We start from the raw sequence: 23,615 nt of genomic DNA on the forward strand, positions 1-23,615 counted from the left end.
CAACCTGGGCACTATTGAGATTTGGGACCAGACAGCTCTATGTGGGAGTGCCCATCCTGCACCCTGTAGGATGTAGCAGCATCCCTGGCCTCTATCCACATATGTACACAACACACACACACACACACACACACACCCTTTCACTGGAACCTGCACTAGACCAGCTACTATTTTCAGAGAAGAAACAAGCTATAGAAACTATAGGAAAAAGGAAAAAGTCTAGCTCAGTATCTACTTACAACTTCCGCAATGGCAAATAAAGTACAAGACTTTAAAAAATATAGACCCTTATGATCTATAAATGAAGCTGAAGAGTGAAATCCCATGTCTTCACCTCCAGATGAGAAGGGCTACACAGGAAGGCTGAGATTTAATTGGAACCTTTATCAAACTATTATAAAATTATAATGGGATGATCCATTGAAAGGGGTTTTTTACAAATAAACTCCCTCGGCCAACAGAAGGCCAATTAGAGTCAGAAAAGCAAAACAGTGATTTGGAACTTCAGCTTCAGCTAACTTAAGTCGGACTATGCTGAAATTGAAGGGCAAGGAAAGGTCCATTTTTCTTGGTTTGTGTATTTTTATAGGTGTAACTAGAGGAAAGAAACAAGAGCTCCAACACTGTATGCTGGAACAGAGGAAAAGAAATTACTGCATTGTAATTCCTTGAAAACTCCGGAATGCATTCTATTAAATTCTCTTACATGTTATGTGGTTCACAAATCAAACTTTTTTTTTTTTTTGCGGTACACGGGCCTCTCACTGTTGTGGCCTCTCCCGCTGTGGAGCACAGGCTCCGGACGCGCAGGCTCAGCGGCCATGGCTCACGGGCCCAGCCGCTCCGCGGCACATGGGATCCTCCCGGACCGGGGCACGAACCCGCGTCCCCTGCATCGGCAGGCAGACTCTCAACCACTGCGCCACCAGGGAAGCCCACAAATCAAACTTTTGATCCAAGTTTGGAGGACTGAGAGGCTTCTTAAAATTCAATCAAAATGATGTAAAAAGGTGCACATTATGATATGCTCCATTTAGAGACTCATGCATTTGTCAGGAAGACTTTTCTCTTTTTATCTTAAAACAGAGTTCAGGAAATGCTGGTTTAATTTTCTCTTTGCTTCAATATTTTAAGAGTACTTCCCTATGCACAGTCTCTGAAAGCATTAGATTCCTGATGCTATTTCAAATGATGTGAAAGCTTTTGCTTGCATGAATTCTACATGCTGCAATTTTTAAATGTTTTTTCCCTTTTGTGTCTAGAAAAAAAGGTGTAATGTACAAAAGTATATTCCAATCCTCTATATCAACACACGTATACTGAGAGCTCATGTGAGTAAAAAATGTCCCTCAAAGTTGAGTGTTATTGCAAGAAATAATTATTCTTCATAATCACTGCAGAATTCCCCCTCTTCAAGTAATAGACTTTTACTAACAGAAGTAAAAAAAAAAAGACATTTTCAAACAGCAGACACCTGAATCCTTACATATTCAAATAAGTAAAACAAACCTATCACGTTATCAATGAAAGCATCCTCAAATTCCTACATGCTTTGTGTTTCCACATCATCACAAATCCATTTCTGTACGAGATGCTAAAGCCTCAGGAAAATACACTAAAAGAACACATTTACCTGATGAACCTAGGGGCAGGACAGGAATAAAGACGCAGACGAAGAGAATGGACCTGAGGACACGGGGAGGGGGAAGGGTAAGCTGGGACGAAGTGAGAGAGTGGCATGGACATATATACACTACGAAATGTAAAATAGATAGCTAGTGGGAAGCAGCCGCATAGCACAGGGAGATCAGCTCAGTGCTCTGTGACCACCTACAGGGGTGGGATAGGGAGGGTGGGAGGGAGTCTCAAGAGGGAGGAGATATGGGGATATATGTATACGTAGAGCTGATTCACTCTGTTATACAGCAGAAACTAACACACCATTGTAAAGCAATTGTACTCCAAAAAAAGACATTAAAAAAATGGTTAATAAACCAAAAGAAAAAAAAACACATTTACTTTTTCAGATCAAAGTAATTAACAAAAATACCCTTTCTTGGTTTTGGTCCTTTCAGTGTGCTATTACTTTCTTCAAAAATTCAATGTTTATATTGTACTTAGGTTTTGAAGTGCCATAGGCACCCAAATGTCATCTATTCTATGATTTTTTTAAAAATTCTGACCTAAGTGGCATGTTTTAGAACAAACAGGCTATGCTAGAATGTTATTTGTTTAAATGCTCATAAGCACATTTTGTGAAATGGCTGTAAATAAATGCTTATAAGCATATTTTGTTGAGCGGCTATAAATGTGTTTTGGTGCACTGGGTGCTGTTTATATGCTTCTATTTCTGTAATTAGAAGATAAAATCCACTAGATCATTAATTCTCAGGCCCTCCCGGTAACAGTATAGATGACCGCTAACCCACTGGCTTGATGAGACAAGTGTGCAGGGCTCTTAACTGAAGAGTTTCATTTTCATCACAGAAAGGGCACTAAAAGTGTCTCCTCTTAAATTTGGAGATGAAATAACTAAGAACTCCTCTGTGATGGTACACAAGTCATGAGAAGAACTCGAGGATCAGGTTTAAATATCAAGTCTGGGAGCTGCTGAATATGGAACCCCATTGTGGTGCTTTGACAAGTGGTCATTAAAGGTAGTGTCAAGCCAATTAAAGGAACATTTTTTGAATAAAAAAAACCGATCTGGCAGCTTTACGTTTCGGAAAGCAAAAACACCTAGGTCCTTGAAAACCAACTTATGGTTACCAAAGGGGAAAGGTGGTCACGGTGGGGGGGGGGGGCGTGATAAATTAGGAGTTTGGGATTAACATACACACACCACTATATATAAAATAGGTAACCAACAAGCACGTACTGTAGAGCACAGGGAACTCTACTCAATATTCTGTAATAACCTAAAAGGGAGAAGAGTCTGAAAAAGAATTTATATAACTGAATCACTCTGCTGTACATCTGAAACTAACACAACACTGTAAATCAACTATACTTCAATTTTTAAAAAAAGGAAAAAAAACACCTAGGTGCAATCATCCTAAACATTCTGTCCCCCAGCAAAAAAGGGTGGAGGGATCACCTTGGTTTCTAAAATTTGATAGCCACAGCGATCTTCGAAGAATTTGTTTCAGCAGCACAATTCACACATGCGCTGCCTTTGCTATTAAGAACTTTGGAGGTGGGTTTTCGGCTACCTTCGTGCACGACGCTAGAAAACCAGTCAGCGTCTGTCTTCCCTTGTCTGTATCACCTCGATCCTCTGGCTCAGCTTCCTAAAGATGGTTTTATACTAGCCACCTCACTTTGAGTGAGGCATGCTGCCCAGGTGATGCTTTTGTTCCCCAAGTGACGTCTGGAAGCAAGGATTCCCTTCGGTATGCCAAACTCCCTCAGCATACCAAGAAATAGCCACCAAATCACTGATGTGGTCCATTCATCCCAGCATCCCCCAACTAAACTACGTGGTCCTGGTAAACACGAGCCCCCATCAGCGCCGAGGAGAAGTGACAGGAACCATTTGTGAGACGTGATGATGAGCTCTGAGCGGTAATACTTTTGATCACGTGATTCATTTTGTTTGCTCAACACAGTGTGTGTTTGTCCTGAGAGGAAGGACTTCAATATATATTTACGCAAAGCTCTTAATTTATACTTCCTTTCCTTTTAATTGGCAGCTTGTTATGTAAAATTAGCTGGTGAACAGAGTAGACAGGGCGTCTCATGATCAGAGCAAACTCTCTCGGCTGAGTCTGCAATAATTAGACCCACCGTCGCCCGCAGATGAACAGACACCTGGAGGCCTGGCTTATTTCTTCCCTGGTGCCTTCTCTCCATATTTAGAGAGTGATTTTTAGAATCTGACGTATAGTCATATTAATTGTCACTCCCTGAGGTGGAGTTTGGTTCCTAATTCATGTTAAAAGTGAAGTTCAAACATTCTTGCCCGTAACCTTATGGCATAAAAAGCCTCCACGAAAAGGAAGTCTTTCGTGAAACCTGAGACGATCGGGACACCCTAGTTCACCAAGACGCTGGATATCATTTACGCAAGGAATAAAAGGTCACATGTCCTCTAAAATCCCACATTTGCTACAGGCATTCCTCCTTCTATTCTTCTGTTTGGGCAGTAACTAGATACAGGTACAGATGCAAGTGAAATGAGTTTTCCCTGATGAGTAAGGAAAATAAACGCCCCCAAAATGCCCAAACCCAGATTTCATCTGCCATTCCTTGTCACGCGCGCACGCTCTCGTTCTCTCTCGCTCTCTCTCAACCGCAAGGATTGAAAATGATCCAGATTTTTCAGAATTCGCCCTCACCTTGACAACGCTAACATTACAAGCAGCAGTCAACTTTTACAAGACACCCTTATTGTGTAACACGGCTAGGCTGCCAAAAAGACGTGCTATAACGAATCAGATAACAAAGGCGAAGAGAAAACCTTCACCTGCCACGTAGCTAGCAGTGAATATACTTTTTCTTTCCATGACATTTGCTGGCAGAAAGGGGTTTGGCTTAAGGCGGATCGGACTAACCTTCAATTTGTCATAGCGCTCACTCAAAGCTGCCACCTGATGATCTCGGTGCCGCCCGACCAGTTTACACAAGGCACAGATTAACTGGTCATCGGTCACGCAGTACATATTCACCTTCTCATCCTCGTGCTCCAGGCACATCAGCCCCCGGATGTGCGAGTCCGGGATGGGCTCAATCAGACGGTGGCCTGTAAAGGGCTTCTTGTTCGGGTGAGTGGCTTTCAGGCACTCGTCACAGTAGGACACTTCACAAGTGACACAGGTCTTCACGGCGTCTTGGGCAGGATCCTGGTCACAGAACTGGCAGAGGACTTTCTCGGCCGAAGTCATGCTGTTGGCGTCGAACGGCCGCTCCCGGCGGGTCTCGCTGGGGGAATTGGGCCCGCTCACCGAGGCTTTCTGGAACCTGTCGATGATATTCTGCAGGGTGACGTTGCGCTTGAGCCCGTCTAGACCTCGCTGGCTGAGCGTGATGACATGTCGGCAGGTGGGGCACTGGAAGGCGGTGATGGACTCCACAGACTCGTTGGTGGCGCAGTGTGACACCAGGATGCGGTGGGCGCAGTTGAAGCAGAGGCTGTGCGCGCAGGGGAGCAGAAGGGGGTCCTCAAAAAGCTCCAGACAAATAGGGCAGGTCAGCTCCGACTCCAGTGTTTCCATCTTCAGGCAAAGCTCTCCTGGGTCATCAGCAAAATCCAAGCAAGCTGATCAGCTATCTGGAAACAGAACGTAAGATGTGATTAGGCGCGAGGGGGTCAGCCATGCGGGGCTGTCAGCTTTGAATACATCTCAGAATAATTCCCAACACAGGTCACAGAAGGGTAAATGTGTGTACATTCCAAATAATTCTCTCTCTATTCGCTGGGGAAATGGGGGGTGTGGGGAAACACCCCAAGGCAGCAGACCAGCTAACATTTCCTCAAGGTTCCCGTCACTGAAAGCGGCATTTTTTTTTTCCCGATTTTGATCTTTAAAGGTTCTCACTCCAAACTGGCAAGTTCTTAAAACTGTAATTTCCATATCTAATCACAATAATCTTACTGTGTCATGGCCAAGTTTTCCTTGCATTGAAAATGAAAATGTAGAAACATTAATGAATGAACTATGGAGTCTTTCATAACTTTGAATTTATGAACTTACATGTTAAGTATGTGTGTTTTAAGGGCTTCTACTCTGCGATACCGAACCAGGCTTCAGAGAAGGAGAAAGGCACTTATTGTAGAAATGGGCATGAAATGTGTATGAAATCAAACGCGTGATTTCAGGGGTAATGATAATGCTTCAGCAGGGGATGTCAGTTTCCAAAAATACATTCCTGAGAAAAAACAGTGACTTTCACAAAGATGATTGTGATAGAGGCAACGTTTCTGGCATGCGTTTGTTACTCTTCTGAATAATTCTATTGTTTCATCCAGCGGTGGGACGTGGGTGGGCAGAGGGAAGCAAAGAAAAATATCTGGGGGCCTTTTCAGCGGCTGCGGTGAGCTTGGGGACCAATGACTAATAACGACATAGTTCATTAGAACAAGGATTTTCGTGGCTACGATAGTCATTTGCTAAGTTGTAACAGTGGGCACGATTACAGTTGAGAAAGCAGTTGAAGGTAGTCGCACTCCTCCGAGATTTACAAGGGCTGCAGACGGACCCTGCACAGCCCTCCCGGCCTGAAATCTCCCATCAAGGGCTCGTCACTGTCGCCAGCGACAGGCCGGGCTAGCAGGAGGTCCAGCCTCACACTCAGAGCCACGCTGGCCCGGGCACGACCTCCGGCAGCTTTGTTGCTCCCCTCCAGGCGGCCTTCGGGTGGCCCAGCTGCACGCTCCCTTTGCCGGGAAGGCTTGCTGCTTTTGTGAACTCTCGCCTGCCTCCCCTTCCAAAACGGGAGGGCAAAGAAACCCACATGAACCCCTGCTCATTAAGAGGGAAGAGGCCCCGTGCTCATTAGCAGGCCTGGGAACCAAGCCTCTTTGAACCGTCTCTCTTTCAAGGCCATTAGCAGAGGTCTGTGCAACAGTGACGGGCATATTAGATGCAGCCCACTGCGGGCTGTGGGAGAATCGTGCAGTTCACCCAGTAGATGCAAGGTTCAAATCACACTCCGGGGGGGTTCTCTCAGCCTGAGTCATAGGAAGGCTTCACATCCAAAGCTATGTTTAGTGATTCTGACAATCAGCCTTTTTGTATTCACACCTCCATTTATTTACAAAATTCGCAATTTCTAGAATGCCCTGACCCTCTCTGAAATAGCACCCCTCAGAAATACCATGGGGTGCTTTAGTTTAAACTAATGCTCATCTTGCTAACAACTGAATGGTAACTGATCATTAAAAGTGTAAAGTGTGTGCTAAGCTTGTTAAAACTTAAAGAGCTGCTGGCTTCATCGTAAAGACCTCTCCAGCCATCCGCTAATGTTAACTACATAAGAAAGGATAAATGGGCAGCTGAGATTTGAAATATTAAAGGTTTCTCATCTTTCCACAACCTACAGTGGAAACCCCAGGGCTGCTGTGGTGAGAAACCTACCATCCCCGCTTGGCCCCGGCCAACCCTTCCTACAGATAGCTTGGAAGGAATGGAAAGGTTTTACCTATTAATCATCATTTTGGTTCATCATGGAAAAACAGAATTCCCTCTACATCAAATTTCTTCTCACGTCCCATCAGAAGCACGTAAAGGAAAAAGGTAGCCCCTTTGGTCTGCTTCGTTCTCAGGTGAAACAAAAACACCAACCAATGGATCTCAACAGGGGGCTGAGCGTCAACTATGTCTGGAGAGTTTTGATGATTGTATTTTTAGGCAGGTGCCAGAATTCCATCCGGGAGCGGTGCAATCAGAATTTCTAGAGGTGATCACACTGCCGACCCCGATGGAAATGCTGACATTTTATTCGAGAGACATTTACCGAATGCCAGGCACTGAGCTGGCTCGAGAAGCCAGATTCTGGCCTCCTCCTCATCCCCTTTCTATGATCATGGACCAAGCCAACAAACATCCTCTCCTACCTGGATGATCACAGTATTTTTTCTAAATGGTCTCCTGGCTTCTGCTCACTCTTGCCCCTCCCACCCACCCACCCCCACCCCGCCTCCATTCAGAAGCCAGAGCCTGTTAAAACACGACAGAGCTTGCCTCGCCTCTGCTCTACCCTCCAGGGGTTTCCCATCTCACTCAGGGAGAAATTCACCAGAATAAAAGCAGCCCCAGAAAACACAGACTCAGACAGTGACCTCATTTCCTCCCACGCTACCCCTTGTTCTGCTCTGGGCACATGGTCTCCTTGTGATTCCTCAAGCACGCCACGCACGTCCTGTCTCCCCTTGGCAAGATCGTTGGAGTGACTCTCCGCTCCGATGTCACCCTCTCTGTGAACCCACATGAAAGCAATTCCCCTAAGACCACCACGACCACCCACCCATCGCGGCAACCCTTCTTCTCCCATCTCGGTTTGTTTTCCTCTATGACATTCATCGCCGACATAGTGTATTAGTTTGTTTACTGCTCCGTCTCTCCCCATGGCCCCAGCATTAGAATATCAGCTCTAAGCGAGCAGAGACTTTGCTTTGCTCTTTGAGGGACGTACAGCCAGCACCGGGAACAGCGCCTCGCACACAGTAAGACTCGGACATTCGTTGCTTGAGTTAATACAAAGTACTGATGTTGTGGACGAAACCAAAAAGAATAAAACATAACCCTTGCTTTCAAGAATCTCTCAAAAATATGAGAACAGAGGTCAGCAAAGTTTTGCTACCAAGGCCAAGACAGTAAATATTTTTGGCATTGCAGGCCAGACACTCTCTGTTGCAACTACTCAATTTTGCCAGTGTAGCACGCAAAAGCAGCCATACACACTACAGAAGTGAAAGATCATGGCTGTCCAATGGAATTATATTTACAAAAGCAGGTAGGAAGCTGGATTTGGTGTGCGGATCTTATTCTGCTGACCCATGTTTCAGAAGACAGAAACGTGTCCAGCCAGCCAAAAGGGAAATGAAAAGCACTCTCAAAGAAGTATGAATAAAATGCTGCGCCGGCAACAAGGGCCACACTGGGAGAGTAAGACTTCGACAAGCATGTACAAGTTTCGAGTGCTAACGGGAAATGCCACGCGATGGGATTTCACCCTGACATCAATGGACACGATGTGAGTCAAGTGCTCAGGGGCAATTTACGTAAGAATGATTTAATAGCAGCTGCTCAGAACTGGACCTTTTTTCTTTTATTGCCCTAGCACTTGGCGTGGCACTTTATGCAAGTCTCTACGCTGTAAATGTTGGTTAATTATATTAAGTGATGACAAAATATCTAGATGCAAAGTGAGGTTCAGCCAATTTTCTGAACCTTTGGCCTCTGTGCTGCCAGAAAGGAAGGGATTTTGATTTGATATCTACAGCGGATCTCATTTTTACGACTTTTATCCAGATTTTGCCATGGTAGCGATATTCTTGTTAAACTACTCAACAGTAAATTACTACTAAGCATGCATGCCATTCTCCCACCTTAAAATAAAAAACAGCATGGTTTATTTTCTAGCTTTCTTTAAAATCTTTTTTTGAGAAATGAAAATGCCATTCATTCCTTCACCAAATACTGAAGTCCCTCTAGGTGCTGAGTCCCGGGACAAGCTGTCCTGGGACAGTGATCTTCTGGTCTATCAGGGGAGAGAACATACAAACAAATGGTTTTCCAGCATGACAGAAGACAAGCGCCAAAGAGTGGGGGAGAAGAGAACGGGGAAGCTTCCTGAAGGAGGGCAACATCCAAGTGGGTTTTCAAGATGAACAGGGGTTTCACCAAGCACATAGAGGTGTGAGAGTAGGGGCAGATTGTGTGCCAAATGTTGGGGGGGGAGAGGGAGGGGGAGGGGGAGAGAGAGGGGGAGAGAAGGAGAGAGAGGGAGAGAGAGGGAGAGAGAGGGAGAGAGAGGGAGAGAGAGGGAAAGAGGGAGGGAGAGGGAGAGAGAGGGAGAGAGAGGGAAAGAGAGGGAGGGAGAGGGAGGGAGAGGGAGAGAGAGAGGGAGAGAAAGAGAGGGGGAGGGGAGAGAGAGGGGAGAGGGAGAGGGGGGAGGGGGAGGGAGGGAGGGAGGGAGAGAGAGAGGGAGAGAGGGAGAGAGAGGGGGAGAGGGAGAGGGGGAGGGGGAGGGAGGGAGGGAGAGAGGGAGGGAGAAAGAGAGGGAGAGAGGGAGAGAGAGGGGGAGGGGGAGAGGGAGAAGGGGAGGGAGGGAGGGAGGGAGAGAGAGAGGGAGAGAGGGAGAGAGAGGGAGAGAGAGGGGGAGAGGGAGAGGGGGAGGGAGAGGGAGAGAGAGGGAGAGAGAGGGGGAGAGGGAGAGGGAGAGGGGGGAGGGAGGGAGGGAGAGAGAGAGGGAGAGGGAGAGAGAGAGAGAGGGAGAGAGATTCTTAGCTTTCACTACAATGGAAGGAAATCACACGTGCATATCATTGTCAGGAAATGCTATAGCTCAACATTTTTCTGAATGGGCTGATTGGTTCTCATTCAGAGGAGGATGTCAGTCATCATGGGAAGCCTCGCAACAAACTGGGGACGGAAACAATTCACAGCTCACACCTCCACTCGTCCACCGTTTCTGTTTCAGAACGGGGCACAGAACAGTGAATGAAAGGAGAGAGTTGCGTGGGTGGCCAGAGAATGCGGGATGATCTGCAGCTCTGCTATTAGCTGTGTGTCCCTGGGTGAGTGTCCACAGATGTTCCCTCCCATTCACTCACATCCCTCAGCAGCCAAGTCTTTGGTCACCGGATGCAGTCAAGCTCTGGATGCTGGGAAGCACTGGGCACCAGACATCTTTTCAAGAAACTTTGTTATAGATTCAAGACGTCGAAGGAAAGCACTGCTTTAAAATGGAAACCGAGTAAATGGATATTTATTTTCCGCACCTCTCCCCTTGCTCCTTTACCTCCACTCCCACCCCTCATCCTGTGTAGCACTGAGATCGGGCTTTTCTGATTTTCCTCTCTCTCCTCCAGCTAAGCAAAGCCTAGGTGATTTCCAAAGGGCCAGCCAGCCTTCCATCCAATAGCCATCCAGGTTGCTCCGAGTACTGCCTTCTCTGACACCGAGGCTCATGTCTTGCAGCTCCATCTCTTTTCAGAATCTCAGTTCAGCACTGACAGTACTTTGCTTCATTTACTGTAAGCGCGTCAACTCAGAGCGTGCACCTCGTGGGACTCATCAGCTTCCCTCACAAACCCATCTGCCTCCCGGGCCTCCTGCTGTCTCCTTACGGTGCTCCCATTCTCCTGATCAGCACAAGTCAGAGACCCGCCTCACTTTCTACTCCTCCCTTTCTGGGGCAGGCAGAATAACGCACCGCCCCAAGGCTGACCACATCCTAATACCTGACACCTGTGGGTGTTTTACGTTCCCAGGCAAAGGGGAGTTCAGGTTGCAGATGGATTTAAGGTTGTCAAGGAGCTGACCTTGAGACAAGGGGATTAGCCTGGATCATCCAGGTGGACTCAGTGTAATCACGAAGGTCTTTAAATGTGGAAATGGGAGGCAACAAAGTAGAGTCAGATGACGCCATGTGAAAGAGACTTGACAAGCTATTGGTGGCTTTGAATATAGAAGGAGGCCACAAGCCAAGGGATGTGAGAAGCCTCCAGAAGCTAGAGAAGGTAGACAAACAGATTATCCTCTAGAGCCTCCAAAAGGAATACAGCCCTGCAGATACCTTGATGATAGCCCAGTGAGACCAGTGTCAGACTGATGACCCCCAGTGTTGTTTAAAGCCATCAAGTTTGTGGTAATTTGTTACAGAATCAATAGGAAACGGTACACTCTCCTTCCCCCAAATCCAAACCATTAGCCAAGACACATAAATGTCAAACCTTAGTAGTTCTTTGATTGGTTTCTCTATTCTCACCGCCTCCGTGTTGATCTAGATCTTTACTGCATTCCAAGACTATCGCCAAAAACAAACGAACAAACAAAAACCAAAAAAAAACCCCCACAAAAATATCTCCTAATTTGATTTATTACCTCCAATCTTTTGTCTTTCAGTTTCATCTTTGCAACATGCTTCCGGCATCATAACTTTTTCTGGTCACTTCTCTTAAAGGCTCAAAACACTGAGCAGCTCCCTGCTGCCCAAAGTATGAGTCCTGACATCTGATCTCCTTTTTCAAAGCCTTGCCCAACTTTCTCCTAAACTGCTTTTTTTTTTTTTTTGCGGTACGCGGGCCTCTCACTGTTGTGGCCTCTCCCGTTGCGGAGCACAGGCTCCGGACGCGCAGGCTCAGCGGCCATGGCTCACGGGCCCAGCCGCTCCACGGCATGTGGGATCTTCCTGGACCGGGGCACGAACCCGCGTCCCCTGCATCGGCAGGCAGACTCTCAACCACTTGCGCCACCAGGGAAGCCCCCAAGCTGCTTCTTTCACCTTACTCCCTATCACTCACCTCCTGTACCAGAGACCCAGGAAATGGGACCATTTCTGCTCTTAGCAATTGCCCTTGCTTTTCTCCCTAGCACAAATCATTTTCACCCTTGTGAGGTTTTTTGTTTTTTTTTTTTTTTTGGTTTCATGTTCATTTTCTTGTTTTTGTTTTCTGGTTTTTTTTAAATGACAGCCGAACCTCCTAGAAGCCCAAAGAGCCCTGGCCACTATTGTATTTGGGGATTTCATACTAAACAAAGAAGAAATGTTTGAAAAGATGGCTCCAAATAGTGTGACATGCCTGACATGTTTACAATTAGCCAAGTAAAGCTTTTAGCTGAAAAGACACGAAACAAAATAACTACCCTATTCACAAAATAACTAAAATATTTATTTGAAAATAGTATTTCCTAGTACACCTCAGAGTGATCAGTTATAAGACTCAGGTTTAAAGTTATATGAGTTATCTTCTTTCATCATTCATTCAATAGAATCAGATTAGCTCTGGGACCGATAAAGGCAGCCATGAGTGAGCACAAACAGCAATCTCATATGGAGGTAACATTCATAGTCAAAACTTGAGACCGACAGAAAGACTGCAGGAGAGCTAGCGGTGAGGGCTGTAGGGCTGACAGCACCTTGGCACCCAGGTGATGGTGAAGATCATCTGGCTGATCCAGCTGCCTGGGCAGATGCCCCCTTGCTCCCTCTGGGCTCTAGGTACCATCATCCTGAGCTAGCACTCATCCCAGGAGGAGGACTTTCCCGGAGGGAGAAGGGCTTTCTTTGGTCCAAGGTACAGGATACGGAAGGAAACAAATTGGAGGACAAAGTTCCCAGTGGAAAAGGAAGGACATTGGGACTTAAAGAGTTCAGATGCAGGGTTTAGGCTAGAGAAGGGAGATGGCTGAGCTCAGGATGGGTGCCCTCATGGATCACTGTGATAGGCCAGGCAGATGCAAGTTAAGAGGGTTCCTATCTGTGTTCACATCTCTTGGATTCATCTTTTTTGCCCCCTCCTTTGAAGTAAAAGGCAAAACTACTCACCTGACAAGTCAATGCAGAGAAAACACTTAACCCCCTGCCTATGCTTTCACAACCCTTGCCACCATCCTGCTCGGCAGCTCATTTTAGAACTGCACAACTTTATTGCTTGGAGTCTCTCCTGACTTCTGCTATGACTTAATGAAGATAACCTGCATCTTGAAGAAACAGCTAGGACCCCTGTGAGGATGGCATGCATTGCAAGGTTTAATCCATGGTCAAAGCCAATGAGCAGACTTTCCAGTTCAAAAGCCCAGTAGTATGGAAATTTTACCCATATAATCAAGAAGTGACCAAGGATTACAAATCTCCAGACCAAGTGCATTCTATGAATTCAATCACCCACTAGAATAAGGAGATATTCAATTGTCAGCAGGTCGTCCCTGAGTTTTTTATTCCAAATTTCTCTTAATGGAGACATTGACGTTTTAATCATAAGGTAAATCCATCTCTCAATGCTTCCCTACAATGTAGTCTATGTCATGTCTGCATACTCCATCAACAATAATAATTTTTCTAATTTGGAGTATATGAAAAAGAACATGCATTCTAGCCACCTATAATTTTACTTTCAGTCCCTCACTTTGTAAGCTCTGAAAACCATCACTAGGAGGGAAATTAATGTGTCACTGGACCAAGGAATAAACTTGGATACCAACATTGGGTGTACCCTGTGGTCAACTGTTAATATCAGGTGGCTCTCAGCCACTGCCTAGATGATTCCCAAGGTCTTCCTCCATTTTTCTCCCCCCAGATATCCTCTGGAGTATGGAAACTAAGCTTGATGTTAACCAAAACATATGTTTTACCAAAACATAACTGAGGTTGCAAACACCGTCAAAACCGCACGTTACACCAAGCCACATAAAAATGGTTTGGTAAAAGAAATTCCTAAAAGTGTTGTGAAAAAGAGACAGTGCCAGAAATGCTATGCATAAATTTAATTCTTTAAGAATTAAAAGAATTCTTTTAAATTTCAGAAACAGGATCAAGTCAATTTCCTATCCTCTCTCCTGAGTAATTAAGGTTGAGTTGACTTACTGCCGTCTGGATTTTTGCTATGTGATTCTCTCTATTACAGAGCCACAGGTGGAGTATTTTTTTTTTAAGGACTGTGGAACGATGTTTTTATCTTGGATCAGCAGAAATACAGACTGTCAGAGGACTAAATACTTGGGAATTGGGAAACATTGGAATTGAACCTCAGCTGGTGAGGCAGGGTTTGCAACAGAGACTAAACTCAGAAAGGACGTGGTCTCATCTCAGATAAATATAATCTCCAAACCGCAAACGTGACCTAACAGAAACTCAGTAAAAACTGGGTGCTACACCCCAGATGAATTCACCAGAAATCGAGTATTTTAGAAAAACAGAATAGGGCTTCCCTGGTGGCACAGTGGCTAAGAATCCGCCTGCCAATACAGGGGACACGGGTTCGAGCCCTGGCCAGGGAAGATCCCACATGCTGTGGAGCAACTAAGCCAGTGCACCATAACTACTGAGCCTGCACTCTAGAGCCTGCGAGCCATAACTACTGAGCCCATGTGCCACAACTACTGAAGCCCGTGCGCCTGGAGCCCGTGCTCCGCAACAAGAGAAGCCACGACAATGAGAAGTCCACGCACTGCAACGAAGAGTAGTCCCCGCTCGCCTCAACTACAGAAAGCCCGTGCGCAGCAACGAAGACCCAACACAGCCAAAAACAAAAACAAATAAATAAATTTATTTAAAAAAAAACAACATAATACAAGCACTCAATGTCTGCACATTCAATCCTGGTTTAGTATTTAACTTTGAGTTATAAAAACCACACAATAAAAATACTACCAGAGGGCTTCCCTGGTGGCGCAGTGGTTGGGAGTCCGCCTGCCGATGCAGGGGACACGGGTTCGTGCCCCGGTCCGGGAGGATCCCACATGCCGCGGAGCGGCTGGGCCCGTGAGCCATGGCCGCTGAGCCTGCGCGTCCGGAGCCTGTGCTCCGCAACGGGAGGGGCCACAACAGTGAGAGGCCCGCGTACTGCAAAAAAAAAAAAAGAAAAAAAAGAAAAATACTACCAGAATGCTACTTTACTGATTAGTATCCTGGCTGATTTGAGAAGCAGGTGAGTCAGTAAATGCACAATAAAACAGAGCCACGGGATGATGGAAAGAGGGGCAAGGGAGATTCAGTTGAATTTAATGGCATTCTGAAAGACTAGAAATTGAAACCACCACGTAGGCTACATCCCACCCCAAATTACGGCAGAGAACAGTCAAAATGCAAAAGGGCTCTTAAAGCAACAGTATAAATAATACATGGAATAGGAACAGGTGAAGAAACAAGTGATCCTGTAACATTCTATAGGTAATGCCTCTGAAATATCACTGTTGTTGACCTCCGACCGTCAGCACACTCAAATTCATTGACTTCATTATGAGAGACTAGTAAAAAATTTCTGCCAACCAAGCTGTAGGAGACCAGAGGGACTGATGGGGAAGAAAAGGGACAAGAAGATAAGCACAGAGGCCCTAGCCTCAAGTTTTAAAATAACTCATGAGTACAAGAGATATTTTGAATCGCTTGTCATTTCATCTGTATTCTAAGGAGTGCTGAAGTTCAAATGTTTTACCTGACACCTGAACTGAGAACCAGGGAAGACTTTTAATTTCACCCCACACCCACCTGGTGGAGTTCATGCAAATTGAATTAAACTGTTCACAAACCCTTTCTGTCCTTCCACGTCTGTCTAGAACATGCTCGTTTTTAAATAATTGGATCTCTAGGACATTGTTTAAAATAATCACATACTCTCTTGCCCATGCAACCTGATTAATAACGAATGAACATTCCTGAAAAGAATCACTTGGAAGCCTGGCAGATGTCTTTAGGGACATGAAGCCTTTAATGATAAAAATTAAGGAGAAATGGGAGCTAGGTCACACTGTCTGGTTATTTTAATTGAAAGCCAGTCTTCCGAATTTACTTAACAGAATGCTTAAATACACCTTCTGGAGCGCATTTATACCAGCAGACAAGCAAAAAGACACAAATGGCGACGGAAAAAAGCAATCCTGATTTCTGGAGAAACAACTGCCCGAGTCTGCCCTGTCTTAACAGTGAAGCAACCCCGTCAACAGTCTCAGAAACGCAATTTGTTCTACTGAAAGACGGATCAACAGGTTCAAAACAGGAAATAGAACATTCGTCCTTAAGAGTTCTTTTAGCATCTCTCCAGATTCGTACAAAAAGATTGCCTTGAATACCCACCAATGGACTGCACCCTAGTTCTTTTTGAAGAAACATCGCCGTAGGCAGAGGATGGGGACCCACGAAATGACAGACAGGCCACCGAGACCAGGTGGTGGGTGGCAGGCAGGGCTGGAGCGGTCCTGTGTGTCTGTGCGAGCGTCAACGGTGAAACACAACAGGAAAGTCGACGCGACAATTCCAGGAAGGCCAGCTCCGCGTCATCCAGCCCGCCAGGGCTGCTGAGTTGAAGAATCAGAACTCCCTCTGGCTTTCTAACTGCCTTTTCCTCGGACCCTGCCGTGGCTTCCCTGGGCCCTGGCCCACTCAGTGCTCATCTGAACTAAATGAAAAGGCAGCTCGGGTCAGGTCAACACCCACTGCCCCGTCTCCCCCTCCCCGAAATCATGACTTGGCACCAGGACCTGTACCCTCACTGCTCACAGGGACCAGGAGTGGGTCAGTGTCCTACAGCTGAGCGCCGGATGCCAGCTTTCCACACTGCCAACGGGAGCCGTCCCACGCCAGCTCCCGGGGTCACCAACGGGCACTGGCTTCCCTTGCATTTTGATCCTTTCGGCCTCTTCCTGAGCACATGATCACATTATGCTCTGGATGCTGCTTTTTTTTTTTTTTTAATAATATACTTCTTATTTTGCATCTATCTTCCGAATTAAAATATACCATCTAGGAGAAGTTTTTTTTAACGCTACGTCAGGAAGCGTGATCTCTTGTAGAGACACAATAAAGCAGAGTCATTGTTTCTTTGAGAAAGGGAGATCTAAATTGCAATCTATCATCCTGAGAAACAACTGAAAATATACATATGAAATATACATGTATGTCTATACACCCACAAGCAAGCTTTACATGTATACACTACATATATGTAGATATTACATACACATATATAGACGTATCATATGTATATATGTACATATAATACAAGCATAAACACACAAGGCAAATCTGTGATGGGTGTCCCAAATTTCAGTCTCCAGAATGGCAAAGAAAGAGTGAATCGAGAATGCAAAGTAATCTTTTAAAAACCGATTGTCTGAAGGAAGAAAGGGAAGTAGTCTTTCTCAAAGTAAAAAAAAAAAAAAAAACCTGCCCTGCACTGCAGTTCTTTCAAGGATGTTGCTTATCACGCTGCACAAGGCAAAAAATTGCAACTAAAGTAAATCATCAGAAAAGTGTAAAAAAAACAAAAAACAAAAAACATTAAAAAACCCACACTGCTTGCAAATCTGCACAATTCAATCTGTAAACCAGACATTTGGACTCCACCAAAGGTGTTTAAAGAACATTTTTTTTTAACTTGAAAGAACATTCTTGATACAGGGCCAGCGGGAGGCAAGAACAGCTTCCCCGTGTCACCTGGTTCGCACGTTGTGACACCTACTTTCATGCCACTGCAACCCCTCATGGTAAACCAAAGCACGCCTCTCATGTTTGGACATAAAAATGCAAACATACATTTTCTCGACTTGTGTCTCTACTAATCGTAATTTCATCTGTCTTTTAACAGTAAAAAAAGGGGTTACTCAATTTCACCTACAGATGACTGCCCTAAGAAGTCCTCACCGTCCATGGAAGGGACACACGTACATCATCCAATAGAACAAAAGAACTGTTCATCAAGAGATCTGAAAGCACCGATTTTGTTCAAACAACATTAGAATTGTCAAGATTTCTCCAAGACATTTTGGCGTTGTTGTGGAAAAATTAGCCTGAAACATCAGGAAACATTTACTCTGCCCCTCAAAAACCAAAGAAAATGATAAACAACAACAAACTCTATCATCTTCTAGAGAGCATAATCTGACCACCTCAACAGGAAATTTCCCACTGGCAGGGGGTCTCCGACATTTCGTAGCTTTTAGAGTTTATGTTAAGAAAGAAAGCATCCGGTTTTAAAGACAAATGGAACCTATTTTACACTAAATTGAAAATGACGGATGTTTTCCAGGTCTATGCTGTACGGGTGTCAGGCAAGAATTTGGTTCTGAAGGCCGTGAGAGCAGACTTGAAAGAGAAGGGAGTGAGAATGTGTCACATCTAGTCCCCTGACAAAAATCTAAATCGAACCTTCTGGAAGAGCAGGCCCAACAGCATGGTGGTGGCAGAAATGGAGGCCACTGAGTCCTATGAAACCAACCACAGAGGAAAAGTGCTCCAACACTGCCTTCCCTGAATGCTCTTCCAAGTGTACGTTCATAGTTCAGTAGGCACTTCCACATACATTAACAGAACTATTTCTATGTCTCTATAAAATCCTATGTATGTCTACACTGTTATTAGTTCTTGGAGCCATATATAAACACGCATGTGGATACATCTGTACACACCCACACACATACGTGTACAAAAGCACCTCTGCAAAATCCCTTGGGACTTGCTAGTATTCGCTCTTCACAAACCTCTGGGTTATAGCATCCCTCCTGCATGAGAAAAACTTGCCTTCCTCTGTGCAAAAACAGAAACCTGTAAATAATTTATATATGAAAAACCAAACAAACAAATGACCAAAAAAAAAATCTGCCACTCATATTTGAAAAGGGTGACCTGGAAATCAGCAAAACCACACAAGAGGTCTAGTCTCTGAAGGACAAGACCAGTGGAGCTGGATTCTGACAGCAAGAAAATCCCACCTGGAACACTGCTTGCCTCTTGGGGAAATGTTTTCTTACTTCATTCCTCCGACGCTCCTCTGGAAGGCGGAGAAAATGCACATTCTCCCCTTCCCACTTCTTATCACCAGGAGGAAAACGTATCAGTAAATAGCTGCTGCTGATGGCCAGTGCGGCACTGCACAATTTTTCTCTTAAGTTCAATGAAACGACGTGCACGACTATGCAATCAGGTAATGACAATGTTACATAGCAACTACTTCTTATTGTAAGAAGAAGTAGTTCTTCTTGGGAAGAACTACAAGATTGGGAAATTCTCTCAAATAGGATAGCTCCTTTTCTCAAAGGAAATCGCTTTTCCTCTCCGTTTCCAAGCTAGCCACACACAAAACCCTAGTGCTCACAAGACCCTGAAGCTACTTTGCGATCTTAAAAAATAAAGTAACGCTGCTTCATGACTCCTGGTTAACTTTTATGAGGAACACGTTTGAAACATTTCCCGTGATCACTCAAGCCCTACAGTCAGGGGATGCAGTCTTTTTTTTTTTTTTTTAAGGCAACAGAAAGAGGAGGGACTCTTTTGTTCTGAGTTGTTATTGTAAAGCACCACACAAGGGATGGGGAACATGGGAACAGGGCAATGAAAAGGACAAGAGTGCTGACAAACGAAAACAGGATATTAAGAACAGTGGCGGAACTGGGTGTCCCAACAGAACAAAGGCAGGAGGCTTCTTGGGAGAAATTTGAGCAAAAATACCTTGAACTGATTTCAATGCTAATGGATGAACTCGTTTTCCTGGCACCAAGAGATCTTTAAGTCTGGGGCAGTAAAATTAGGTTATCATGAACACACACACACATACACACACACAAAGTATAAAATTAAAACTGCTTTCAAATCACACGAAATCACCCACTTTTCAACTTGTGATCCACTTCTTGAAAATTCTAGATCTCTGTTTTGCCCCATCTAAAATAAAATACTCTTTTTTGTTAGATAACTGAGCTAACTTAGTATGTATCCCTAAGGAAATCAAATTTTTTGATTAGCATACTCTAACTTACATTTTAAAGATAACCTTTACACAGAGCTTTCCAGAACTCCCAGAGAAGCTAAGGAATGGGGTCTACTTTGAGAAACAGTCGCTGCAACTAACTAACTTGCTAACATTAACATAACAGCCAGGTTTTGTCAAGTCATGCTTTTATCATCTTATACTTTTCTTCTGACGCAAATTCTGCTAAAGCTGCTAGTAGGACGATGGACTTAAGAAGATCATCAGAGTTTATCTAGTTTATTGGACTTACCACCCAATAAGAATTATTATTATTATTATTATCTGCAGTCTCTAAGCTAAAGGGGTTTAGAACGGTAAATAATATACCCTATCTTGCATTGCATCTAAAATTGCAAGCTTTTTCCCTCTTCTCTATGTTCTACTACTCTTCTTTTTTCCTTTCCCCATCCTTTCTTTCTACTGTGAGATGAGAGATGAACCGATAGGCTTTCGTCTTTCAGATCATGCATTTCATCCGCCTTTCTCTTTGACGTGTTGTCAGAAAACTCAGGGTTAAGCCCTGAGCTCAGTTGGCCCCAACCGTCCTCGGTCTAGTTTTGGGGTGAGGCCATCGGTGCGGTGTTGTGCAAAGAAGCGTATACCTCAAAACCAGATAAACCTGAGTTCAAACCCTGGCTCTGCCATTTCCTAGCACAGGCGGGCAGGAGCCAGCCACGCAATGTATCTTACACTCACAGATCCGCTTCCTATCTTCTACAGCTTCCTTATCTGTAAGCTGTGACAATGAGAGCCATCTTGAAGGGTCCTTTGAGGATTCAGTTGTGAAGCAAAGTCTTAAAATTGCCTGAAACCGTAGCACTCACATCCTTCCTCCCCTCTTGTCCTGGATCACCTCTTCCCCCTCTGCTTTCAATAAATTCATTATCTGTAATTTTTTAAATTGGAAAACTCTTCAAACCATGTTTGGAAGCAGGAAGGCTACAAATCCACTTATTCGTTCAATAACGTTCACTGAGTGTCTTATGTGAAGGAAGAGTATGAGTAATAATTCCTATTATTAATGTTAATTAGTCTTTAAGAATGGTCTTCACAAAGGCAATCTCATCGATTTCCTAGACTTGGATATACCTCTATTCATTACCACTGGATCGTCTATCATGATCTTGAGGCTTCAGTTCTCCACTCCCCAGTGAAGGTCTCCCCTCTCCCATATGCATCCTTTGCCAGAATTTTTGATTTTGCAGTAATTCAGGGACCCTGGCATGGGGTGGGGCATGTTAGACCATCAAGAACAGTGAAGCGTTTCAGATTTCTCCTACTTGCAAGCTAATCAGTTAGCCTCCTGGTTTCAGGGGTGCTGGCAGGAGACACGAGACTCCTGAATCAGAGACAAAGAACGTTTTGAGTCAGGGCACAGCAAGCAGCGCGCGTTTCCTGTTCAGTCGGTTCCCCTTGTCCCCAGGTCCCATGGAGCAAATGTCCCGGGTGCATGCCGCACACACAGGGGTTTGCATCAGCTGAGCAGCCCCAAGCTTAGGAAACCTGAATCTTTGAGGATGGACTGCAAGCAAACAAGCCCAACAATTGCCCTAGAGAGAATCATGGTCTTTATCATAATGGACGACAAACCTGCTTTCTACCCTGGAGGGAGATGCTCTATCTTCCAAGGCTGTTCGCCGTACAAACATCCTTGAAAAGATAGTCTGGAACAAAGGCAGTCAGTACCTCAGCTGACCAGGGGTACAGAAACGTGAGAGATCCACGGAGAATCATTCCTCAAGACACACCTCCCGTCTCCTCCTGGAGAGCTGGCCAGTAGAGGTCCCTAGAATTCAGATCACCACTGGGCTTTTTAGCACTGATGGCAGAGGCAGCTAACTCGACATGAATGACCTCTGCACCATGGAAGACCACAGGTAAGGGGGCTCATAAGAAAGTGTTCCAGGGAATTCCCTGGCGGTCCAGTGGTTAGGACTCGGCGCTCTTACTGCCGAGGGCCCGGGTTCAATCCCTGGTTGGGGAACTAAGATCCTCTAAGGTCAGCTGACGATGCACCAGGAAAATCGGCAGAGAGCAGGTACGCCCCCCACCCATAGGTTTTGCCCAAATACAGAGCCCTTAATAACTTCCTTATTCGTCCCAAATCAGCCTGTATCTGGTCTGGAACTTCAACTTTTCTCGCTACTCTTAACCTAAACTCATTTTAAGAGTTTGGAAGAAGAAGCCAGTTTTGTTACTTTTATGACATTAGAAATCCTATACGTACATTACTTTGGCTTTCTTTAAGCATTACAAAATTCTTTTAGAATGACTTTTGGAGTATAACCAGAGAGAAAGTCACTTCTCTGATTATTTTTTCATTCAATGGGTATTTCTGAGGTTTTGCTGTGTGCCAGGCACTGATGGAGACCTCAGGAATGCACTGGTGAATATGACAGCAAAGGTCTGCCCTGAGAGAGCTTACATTTTAACGAGAGAAACATAAAATGGACCAGAAAATGGCGAGAAAATATGATAATTTCAAAGAACCATACATAAAATGAAAGAAACAGAAAGGATGACTTGGTAGAAGGCAGAGGGGTGACTGCAGGTCTGCTCTAGCTAGGAAGATATTTCTACTCTGACCTGTGTAGGCTTTGCTGCTATTTTGGCTTTTTCCCCTGCCCATAAACAAGCAGAGAACATCTTAATTTCAGGATAAAACTTTCCAGCGTTTGAGCAGAGACTTGTGATTTAATTTCCCAAGTTGTTAAATATTTAGTTTCAGATTTCCTTAAGGAATGATTTCTTTTTCAAGGACATTAAAATCCAACTTGGACTATTTCTAACATGAAAACACAAAGTGAAGAATTATTGGAAATCGGTGACCTCTCTGTTTACTTGATCAATGCAGTTGGAGAGAGAAAAGCCACAGTCACACAGTGGACCCAAGAAAATAGGCATTATGTATGGTAATTAGAATTCCCTGAATGTCTGGGTGTCTCGTGGCAGGAAGTTAAACCAAGTTGAAAGGAACCATGGACATGCAGTTAAGGTTACAGGGAAGGGTGTGAAGGAAATTAAGTGAGGCACTTCAAGAGTCATTGCTTTCCTCTGGACTTACCTGTTTTTGTCTCTCTAGAAGACATTTCAGAAAAGAAAGGGAAAGAAGTGAGGAAACAGCAGAGGGGAAAGGAACAGCCAGGGCTTCATGACTGGAGGATCAAAGCTGAGGTAATACTAGAAGGTCCCAATGCCTGAGAGCCCTGTTGGGGTCTTACTGCCAATAAGAGCATTAACAAAAGGTATCTCAACAGAAAGCAATTCACTGGCTAGGTAGAACTGGAAGAGCTGCCAGATCATGATCGTTAGACTCCATCTCTTCAAGAAGAGGCTAGAAGGCTAGAGACACCACAGAGGGAACTGTCATGCGAGAATAAAGAGTTGCTACTGTAGCTACAGCAGAGGCCAAGGCAAGGGTCTGGGGAAGTCTGAGTGGAGGCTGTCAACCACTCCACACCGAAACATACAAGAAGGTGAGGATGGAGTGGCGAGCTATAAAGCAAACAATTCTCAGAGAGTGACGTATCCCCAAGCCAAAGGCTTTCTGACCTAAAAGCCGAGCTTTAAACTGTTTCTTTGAAGTCCTGATAATTCTGCAAAAAGAAATATGTAACACATATACATATTTGTGATCCATATGAAAACAAATCCCGTAAATGCTATAAGCCTTCTTCTAATGACTTAAAAAAAAATTCTCTCAAGG

At 44.7% G+C, this 23,615-nt stretch overlaps 1 protein-coding gene across 2 annotated transcripts in view; it reads right to left on the reverse strand.

Annotated features, from left to right (window-relative positions):
- The window catches only part of MID1 (midline 1), a 183,825-nt gene that overhangs the window by 126,695 nt on the left and 33,515 nt on the right, over positions 1–23,615 (reverse strand). The window contains exon 2 of one of the 2 annotated variants that reach the window (XM_082609418.1): positions 4,668–5,269. In XM_082609418.1, coding sequence (XP_082465544.1) covers positions 4,668–5,213 — 546 coding nt within the window. In that variant the 5' untranslated portion in view covers positions 5,214–5,269. Of the gene's footprint in view, positions 1–4,553; positions 5,270–23,615 lie in introns of both variants that reach the window. The other variant, XM_082609417.1, reaches the window with a different exon arrangement.

Source organism: Mesoplodon mirus, assembly GCF_964341445.2.
Source record: "Mesoplodon mirus genome assembly, chromosome: X".
NCBI lineage: Eukaryota > Metazoa > Chordata > Mammalia > Artiodactyla > Ziphiidae > Mesoplodon > Mesoplodon mirus.